The 10,086-nt window shown below is 31.8% G+C and overlaps 1 protein-coding gene across 1 annotated transcript; it reads right to left on the bottom strand.

Annotated features, from left to right (window-relative positions):
* Positions 1-2,010: 2,010 nt before the first annotated feature.
* LOC111681168 (uncharacterized protein DDB_G0287625) lies at positions 2,011-8,693 on the bottom strand. Its single transcript, XM_023442891.2, has 4 exons — positions 8,640-8,693; positions 6,247-6,293; positions 5,445-5,711; positions 2,011-5,385 (listed from the first exon to the last, which is right to left on the bottom strand). Exons 1-4 carry the CDS (start codon positions 8,680-8,682, stop codon positions 2,053-2,055), a joined length of 3,690 nt encoding a protein of 1,229 aa, XP_023298659.2. The 5' UTR covers positions 8,683-8,693; the 3' UTR covers positions 2,011-2,052.
* Between the last annotated feature and the right edge of the window lie 1,393 nt (positions 8,694-10,086).

Here is a 10,086-nt window from a genome sequence, read left to right as displayed (position 1 = left end):
AATGACAAACTTATATATACCCTTCTCACGAAGGTGAAGGGTATAAAAAGGGCAATAAATAGGCATAGATACTATCGGATATCTAAAAATAACAAGTAAGAAATTATGGTTCAGTTTTCATAATAAAGCGTTTTACTTGATTTGTACCTCGCCTTTGATATATTTAAGCAATTTATTGTTAAAAAACTAATTTTCTGAAATATGCTTTATATTGAGGCTTCCCCAAGCCCCCCGTTTGAGGCGATCCTCATAAAATTTGGAGGATGAATTTACAGTCTTATTAAGCGAATTGTGGACATTAAAGTCATTTTTTGAAGGGGGAGGGGCTTTGTAAGGGAGCTTGGGTCAAAAGAGACACGAAATTCAACAGGGTGTTCAAGGCTAGTATAAAACGTAGTTGTGCTGCTTTTTTGTCGATATATGAGTATATTAAACATAATTATGAGCTACTCGGGTCAAAACCACTAAAGTGGTGTAGGGTATAAAATGGACAATAAATAGGCTCAATGCCTATCAAATATGGGAATATCAGAATCTTTACTGGCAGTCAACCTGTTAATAAGATGGCGAGATGATAATTTTCTTATTTGGGTAAGAAGACACGATATATTACTGGAAATAATATTGCTGAAAGCTTAGCAAATGCTGGAACTACGATGGCTATACTTGATATTGACCAGTTTCAGACCATGTTTCCCTAGCGGTCATTAAAAACTATATATCCGATATTCAGCTCAAGACGGTTGGTCACATGAGTGGTGTATCTAGAGAGCACTTTGAATTAATTTTATTTCCAAAAATTTCGAAAATACTTATGAAAAAGCTTTCTGTATTAGTAAACACATACTTTATGTATTCATATTGTAATATGAAATAGAAAATGTTATTTTTGTTGGTAAATTATTAAAATTTTTTGAAAATTTATTTTTATTTTTCGGGATTTAGAAATCCCGATATCGGGATTCAGGAATTCATTTAAAAATCCTGAATCCCGGGATTTTTAAAAATCAGTCCCGATTGGCATCCCTAGTGTATACAGTTTAATATTTACTATATTTGCTAAAGAAGTTGCAAATATTACTTTTACTTTCCAATACTTATTCAGGATTAAAGTTTTGCCAAACAAATAAAAATCAAAATTTACATTTTTTTATATTTTTTTTTATTATTTTTTAATTAAATATACGATACAAAAGTAATAAAGTGGCATTAGACAATAATATGTATTAATAAATATTTACAAAAAAAGTTTAGAACAATTTTGTAGAAATAGCTATAAGTGTAGATAATTATTAAAAAAAAGAAACAAAAAGTAAATAAGGGTAAAAGGTTTCCCCTTCTCTAAAGAAGTTCATGTAATATGAGTATTTTGTTATTTAATTTGTGTCATTTTTTTTAAATATTTAATACTTTTATTGCTTATAAAAGACGATAATACAAAATTCAACACAAATTTTGATAAATTTCTTTAAAATTTATGTACAGTAAAAAAAGGCAGTTTTGTAAGACTTAATAATTACAAAAAAAGAATGAACTTAAAATTATTAAAAAAATAAAAAATTTTAAATTATAATTAAAAAATTAAGTCTAAAATTTCAAATAATTTCAAACAATAATGAAATCAATTTAAATACAGACAGAAGAGCATTAGAACATTCTTACAGACTATTTTTTGTTTTTGTGTTAAAAAAAAATATATTTTTCGGAATTTTTAAAGAAAATTTTGACTAAATTTTTGTGTTTTATTCTTAAAAAAAAGCAAAATACTTTTTAAAATTAAACTAAGCACGCTGTTTCTTTCTTCTTTTCAAAAAGTTTTGTCTTAATGTGGCAACACTGGTTTTAAAGTTATTACTAGGAATAGTGTTGAGCAGAAAGCTTACTTTACAAGCTTTTTTTTTTTTTGCTTAAGCTTAAAGTTGTGTGTAACTAGCAACACTGTGAATAGTGTTAGGAATCGTTGATGTGTGATAAAAAGCTTTTTCTTTGACAAAATAGCTTTTTGTTAACTGTTGACAACACTGTTGCAATGAAAAGTTTTAGTCTAAGCTTTTACCGTCTACTTGTAAATTTCGAAGCTAATGAATATAATGACTTTAATAATTCCAAAGCTCTTCTGTCCGAATTACCCTCAGTATCTACTACTATGCCGGAGAGTGTCGAAGAGGAAGCTTCCTTTTCATTGTCCTCGACTTTTATAACGAATTTCGGTGTTGTTGTGGATTCTCCGCTAGAGTTACTGCTGCCATCGGTGGTAGAGCCAGTTATGGTAGTGGTGGGCAAATCTGTGGTAGTAGAGGGATAATTTAATGTAGTTGTTGTAAACTCTTCTCCACTGCCAGTTTTTCTATAGGTGGTAACAGGCAATTGTTCAGTTGTGGTCAAAGTTTTGTCTTTGTGATGAGATGTTTTACCATGACCTGTTTCATCCTTAATTTTACCATCCATATTGATGAGAGCATTAATCAAATGCTTGCGAGATCTTTCCAAGGCTCTGCCATTTTGATCGTCACAGGTTTGTATGAGCAGCAATAACAGACGCAAAACTTGGCGGTTATGTTCTGCTTCGGCCATTACATTTCTCAAGTGGTAGGCTTCATTTTCATTGAGACCACCAAATAATTTATTGGCAATACGTTGTAGACCAGTGTTGGATGGTAAAGATTCTTTGGGTAAATCATAGGAATCGAAAATGTCTTGCCAGGGATCTGTAGATGTGCTAGTTTCAGAGCGTAATCTAGAGCTGTGTTTGGGTTCTATAACTTCGGAATTTCCATGTTGTGATTTGCTTCTCTGACTATTACTAGATAAAACTTCGATATTACTGCTGTGTCGAGATCTGGGTAATACGGTGGTTTCATCTTTGGATACGTAGGCATAAGGACTCAATGTTGTGGTCTTTGATTTCATTAAACCATCGTTAATCTTAAGTGGATCTAAGACATCATCTTCCTCGATGAAAGACCAAGGTTTGATTGTGGTTACCTTGCCAGATTTATCTTTGTTTTTCACAAGTTCATTTCTGGGTTTCACAAAGGACTGAGTCTGTTCTCTCTGCAAGAATTCCTCTCCTTCTCCTGAATCCGGGGTGGGCGGTTCTAATTCGGCAGACAACTCTAAACTAGACTTTTGTTCTGAAGAACTTTTAAAAGTGGTAGAATCGAAATCTTCAGTAGTACTGGCCGAATCTGGTGTAAAAGTGGATGTGATAAGATTTGTATTTACCACAGAGGCAATATTAGATTGCGTAGTAGAATCAGCTCCATTAGGTGCATGGGTGGGTGTGGTTGGTAAATAGGTAGCAGCCGTTCCCTGGTTGAAAAGTGTAGAATCGGTAACAGTAACAAATTTGGAATTTTTATCAACCGTAGGATCGGTTGGCCTAACAGCAGCAAGACTTTCACGGAATTTTTCGGGATCACTGAGATAGTTAGACAAAGCAGTTGAAAATACTTGAGCTATTTTGCGTGACTCTGGCTTTTCGGACAAAGCTCTTATAGTTTCATCTGTGGTGCCGATTTGTGGGAAAGGTGTTATAACATCCTTGCTTTTAGGAGCATTTGTATCAGCCAAACCCTGGGAAGGATCGACGTTTGAGTTATCGGAAGAATTTAAGCCAAACAAGTTATTGTATTTAGTAACGGTGCCATTGCTCAATAAGCTGGTGTGAATATCATCGCTGTTAACAGTCAAAACTGTAGTGGCCTCTGTCGTTAGGGTGGCCGTGGTGTCGGAAAGTTTTTCCTTGGGAGCTAAAGTGTTTGAAGGTTTATCATTTCTGTTAGCAATATCATTAGCGTTACCACTTGTCTTGCCATTTTCACTACCACTGCCATTTCTGTTATTATTTCCACTGCTGCTATTCTTTTGTCCAGTCTTTTTACCGGCATTATCTTCCAGTGAGTTCAAGTTTTTCGATGTATTGTCATTGTGCTGTTCTGTGGCAAAGTATTGAGCTAAAGAAATCAAAGCATCTGGCCCAGATGAGGGTGGAATATCTAAACCTAAACGATTTTTACCATTAACTTTAATCAGCTCTACATCATCGAAATTATGTTTCAAAACATTAATGGTCTTTAACATATCATTGACATTGCGCGAAATATCTTCTTGGGGCACACTAATGGGGGCGAATAGGAAAGAGTCTCCAGCAGCATCTAGCGAAAGTTTAGGAGCTGACTTTGATTTAGGCAAATATGTTGGTCCAGTGGTGGCTGGTGTAGTGGTTGGCAAAAATTCCTCGGAATCGTATTTGTGATTTGATTTTCTTGGCAAAACTTCGGCCGAAAAGTCTTTATCGAAATAATGACGCATACCTATAATAATGGGTCTAAGAGTAGTGGGTGCGGTAATTTCAAATTCCACTGGATTGGCTGTGGTTTTGGAACTTCCGGTAGATTCCAAAAATATACCGGCACCATTGTTATTCACATTGAAGCGATGGGGAGTGGGTGTGGTAGCAGTGGCTCCCTTAACATAGAATGTTTTGCCTTCAGTAGTTTTCGATTTGCTAACAGAAGGTACGGTGGGTGTATAGAATGGTGTAGTTCTAGTAGATTCAAACCTTCTGGCGGTAGTATATGTACCCGAATTATATGTAGCTGTGGGATTATTGTACTTATCATTGCTATTATCCACCACAAGTCTATCCTTCTTTGTGGGTTTCACCCTTTCATTGCGATCATATGATTCGGATTTCTTTTCATGGCGATAACGTTGTTGTCCTCTATGACCGTTGCGTCCTCTTTCTGTGGTATCGGCATTTAGTTCACCATAACCATGTCTTTGGGAACCACGATCACCATTACCTCTACGACCACTATCGGTTTTAACAGAGCCACTAGTTTTGGGGGCATTATCCAATTTAACCTTATCATAATTATAATTATTGCGATTACGATTGCTGACAAAGGAGGCCGATTCCGCCACTACTTGAGATTCATTTTCATTGTCATTATTATCAATATTAGAAATTTCAGGTTTAGCTGATGCACCTCTTTGTTTCTCAGCTGACAAATCATCAAAATCAACACTCTCCACCGAAGGTGCTTCATCCGAATCAATGCGTCTATCGGATTTATTGTTGCCATTATTATTATTAGCATTAATACTGCTTACTCTAGAACGGGAAGAACCTTTAGCCGGTGCTCTTGGCTTAATATTCAAACCACCTCCTACAATATTGAATCCCTGTACCGGTATGGAGGGTTTCAAACGTTGTACCTTTTGTTTATTCAACAATTCAGTGCTGTCAGCATAGAAACCAGAAGAACCCAAACAATTAACTTTAAACCACCAATCACAGGTTAATTCACTCTGTTGGAATATAGTACCATTGGGGCAAAGAAATGATATTTTACGTCCTTCCTCGCAAATATGGAAGACCTGTAAAAAAGTATATAATTAATACAATTTTTAATATAAATTTCACAATTAATGCATACTTGACAGTCGGTTTCCATATCGGCAAAATAGCCATTGCCATAGGATCTGCAACTGAAAGATGTCTTGGGTATACGTGGATATATGGGAAAATCAATACCCGGTCTACCCACCACACCCTGATAGACCTCATAGTCGACATCTTCATCAGAAGCTCTCTTCTTTAAATGATGCTTGTGATCACTGCAATCAGCATGGGTTTCATATTGTTCCTCTTCGAATTGTGTAGCACCGGTTTGTTTGGCCAATATACGTGCAGGTATATGGGTCTTGGAAAGATAAAAAATTTATTTAAATTTGTTGTTATTAGTTTTAAAATTGTATTTAATTCGTTTTATCAGCTATTGGCTGCCAAATTATGAATTTTTTGTAAAAGAAACTACAATTCCTTTATCATACCGAATGGCCAAACTAATCAGTTATTTTCCTTCAAATGGGTTCTAGTTCAGTTTGAGTTCAGTTCTAGCTCAGTTCTAGTTCAGTTCTAGTTCAGTTCTAGTTCAGTTCTAGTTAAGTACTAGTTCAGTTCTAGTTCAATTCTAGTTCAGTTCTAGTTCAGTTCTAGTTCAGTTCTAGTTCAGTTTTAGTTCAGTTTAAGTTCATATATAGTTTAGTAAATAATTTTGAAAATAGTTTTATTGTAAATTCTCGATTAATTTATATATCAAGAAATAACATAAGCAAAGCAGCTAGCAGCAATGCGCGTACTTTAAAATTTGATTAATTTCGCATATCAAACCGGAAATTAAATGTTGACACCATATTTTGCCACGATAACAAAGGAAATCTGTTCATCAAACTTACCCGTGAATCGGCAAGTGTGAAATTCAACAAAACCATGAAAACAAAAGCTGAAAAGAGAAAAAATAAACAATAATTTAAAATGAGTTTCCTGCTATTATTAATAAAAATTTTTATTAATTAATAGTTATAAACAAATAAATAATCTGAAAATCATACTTGAAGTACACATATACACACATTAATGCAATTAACAGTTAAAGGTCCCCCGCTAAAAACACATCATATTTCATTTTGACTACCTGAACTTAATGTTAAAGTTTATGTTTAATTAAAAATTAAAATTATACATTATTCTTTGAAAAAATCATACATTTGCACCTTAACTTAAGACAGACAATTACATTTTTAACTATTAAATTATAAATTACACATGTTCAGTTATTATTATTTTAATCTACGAACAAATCAAATCTAAACAAATACTTATGCTTTATTTCAAATCCGCCCAAAATTTTAGACAAAAAATTTAACAAAAAATTAAAAACATAAAAGAGTATTTGAAAAAAAAAAAAAAAAAAACAGTTAGTAAGGCCGACTAACATACATTTAGCATGTTTTAGTCTACAATTCGAAGGTTATCTTAGTTATTAACTAATTTTTTCCATTAAAACAAAAAAAAAAAAAACAAATTACAAAGAAATCTAAATTTTTAATAAATATTTTGTACTCCATCGAGAAAAACACAATTCATTTAAAAATGTACATATTTTTATAATGCGTAAACATAAATATTAATTATAAAGAAATTTACAATGAACAAATTAAATAAACCATTCCGAAATCACTCCACTCTTCCACATCTTCCTCAAATCTCATGCCGTTTTAATGTTTAACAGCCCCGGGCTTTGTATTAATTTAAAGTTAAAGCAGGTTGCTTATAAACTTAATAATTAATTATGTTTTTTGGTTGTTTTTGTTTCAATTTATCTTAAGTAGCCAATTGTTAATTAAATTTTTTTTGTTTGATCAATTTGGAAGTTTTATACGAAATGTCTATTAATTAATAAGTTTTTAAAATTACTTTTTTAAGTATGGATCTAGTATAAATAATATTGTATCGTTATTATTATTATTTAGGGAACAATGACTTGTGTCAAGGTTAAAAGTTGAATGATCACACGGGATATGCGAACTATAAATAGGAACACGTGTTAAGTTTGCAATATTTATAAATTGCTTAAAATTGATAATGTGCTTAATTAATTAATTAATTAATTAATTTTTGTTCTTATATGTTTTCAATATAAGGTTTATACATCAAAAAGTTTTGAGATGCAAAACCTCTGCCTTTGATCCAAAGATCCTCATTTTTACTTTCTCTCCCTCTCTTTGTAACAGCACAAACAAACAAAACAACAAACAAATAAACAAACTAACTAACTAACTAACTAACTAACTAACTAACTAACTAACTAACTAACTAACTAACTAACTAACTAACTAACTAACTAACTAACTAACTAACTAACTAACTAACTAACTAACTAACTAACTAACTAACTAATTAACTAACTAACTAATTAACTAACTAACTAACTAACTAACTAACTAACTAACTAACTAACTAACTAACTAACTAACTAACTAACCAACTAACTAACTAACTAACTAGATAAATAAGTAACTAACTAATTAGATTGAAAGGAGGATGGATGGTCTACCAGACAGGTGGGAATCGAACCCACCACCCCTGGTCTACCAGACTAAAACGCTAACCACTAACCTACCGGAGGCCACAACTAACTAACTAACTGACAAAAAAAAAGATTTTCTACAAGAGGGTAGGGGTAAATATCGGCCTTTCCTAATAAATGTTGGTAGAGGTATTTACTTCAAAGTTATTTATGTGTAATTTGTGTTTATAAGTGAATTTTGACCTTCAAGTTATTTTCTGAAGGTGATTTTGTATGGGAGCTAGGATCAACTGAAGTGCGATCTTTACGAAAATGGGTAGTGTCATTTAAAGTTCTAGAAAATTAAGTTTTGCCGATTTATGTTGACCAAAAGATCTTATTGGGGAGGTAGGGTATTTTGAATAGCGTTTATCCTTGGACCAAAAGAAGAGTATATGCAAATTTCATCAAATTATCTTAAAAATTACTCGACTCAAAAATATTGATGTGGGACCATTATTTTTGGATGTTACATAACAGCACAAACGCATAACAGCCTCCTGAAGCGGGGTATAAGTATGTGGGCAATTTTATATCAAGTGCAGGTTAGAACTTTATAGGTCAAGAACTGTCAAACTTAGACGGGTCAATGTTGTCAATTTGATCATACAGGGTTTTATTCAAATGAGTGACTTGACACGAAACTATCCATATGTTTATCAATAAAATTATTTAATTTTTTTACTAATTTAAATAAATAATTACAATAATTTTACTCACCACTTAAAAATAAATTTCCTTTAAAATATCGTGTCGCTAACATATTGTGTTTAAAAATACCTGCAAAGATAAAAGAAAGTTTTGATTAATTTTTAAATTAAATAAATAAATTTATAAAGTAGTTAAGATTATTTATGTAGTTTGCTTGTTTAACTTTAAACAATTATTTAATTTCAATTACATAATCAGACGGAGAAGCCAACTTTTTTAACATTAATTTACATAAAATATTTATGAAAAGCCAAACAAAATTTTTATTTTTTATATAAAAAAACTTATTAAATAACTAAGAGTTAGATAAAAAATATTGTTTACAATTAAAAACGTTAGAGGGGAAATAAATGTTTGTATCGAAAAAAATAGGAGTGTGGGGTCAAGTTTTTGTAATGTTAAATTTAATCGAGGAGTTTTTAAGGGTTAAATATGGTTTATTTATCGGTTGTTTTCAATTTCATTAAAAATTTTACTTTTTGATTAAAAAAAAACAAATGTGTTACAAAGTATGAACATTTTTATAAGATTTATGAAGTGAAATTATTAAACATTATTATTTTCTTTTGTTATTCGTGTAACTTTTATCTGCCCGAAGTATGTCATTGTTAAAGAAATTTTATTTTTTCTCCATTTAGTTTTTATATATAAACACTTCCTTAATGTCAGCAGTTTTCGTAGATGTGGTAGAAGAAGCATCAATAGAGGAAGACAAAGCAGACGAAACAAAAAAAAGTAAAATATTGGAATCTGTTAAAATGTAAAGGTTAAGTGGCAAGTTGTGCAAAAAGGTTAAAATCTTTGTTTACTTTTTTCATTTGACTAAACAAATACTTATGTTCAAATGAACAGTGGGTTGTTTAAAAAATTTGATTGTCTATAAGCCAGACTTTATAGTTAGACTATAGCCGATACTATACTTATGACTGTTCAGATTATTTGTACAATATATAGTCACTAACTTTGCTCAGACCTAAAACGCTATTCAATATTAAGACTATAGCCGAGAATATGATCAAGACTATAGTAAACTCAGCAATACAGCTTATAGTAGCTACAGACTAAACTACAGATTAGACTACCGAATAGGCTAAAGACTAGACTATAGTCTAAACTATTGACTAGACTATAGACTATACTATAGAATAGAGTATAGAAGAAACTATAGACTAGACTATAGACTAGATTATAGACTAGACTATAGACAAGACTATACACTAGACTATGGACTGGACTATAGACTAGACTACAGACTAGACAATAGACTACACTATAGACTAGACAATACAAGAGACTATAGACTAGACAATGGACTAGACTATAGAATCGACTATAGACTAAACTATATACTAGACTATAGAATAGACTATAGACTAGACTATAGACTAGACTATAGACTAGACTATAGACTAGACTATAGACTAGACTATAGACTAGACTACAGACTAGACTATAG

Source organism: Lucilia cuprina, chromosome 4 (assembly GCF_022045245.1).
Source record: "Lucilia cuprina isolate Lc7/37 chromosome 4, ASM2204524v1, whole genome shotgun sequence".
In the NCBI taxonomy this organism is placed as follows: domain Eukaryota; kingdom Metazoa; phylum Arthropoda; class Insecta; order Diptera; family Calliphoridae; genus Lucilia; species Lucilia cuprina.
The sequence above is the reverse complement of the archived record's forward strand: the minus strand, read 5'-3'. Positions and strand labels throughout refer to the sequence as shown.

Excerpts from the sequence above, each read along its gene's own strand:
- LOC111681168 (XM_023442891.2), bottom strand. The coding sequence starts at position 8,682 with ATGTTAGCGACACGATATTTTAAAGGAAATTTATTTTTAAGTG. Across the intron at positions 5,712-6,246 it reads TCACACTTGCCGATTCACGG|ACCCATATACCTGCACGTAT; the intron begins GTAAGTTTGATG and ends TATCTTTCCAAG. Across the intron at positions 5,386-5,444 it reads ATATGGAAACCGACTGTCAA|GTCTTCCATATTTGCGAGGA; the intron begins GTATGCATTAAT and ends ACTTTTTTACAG.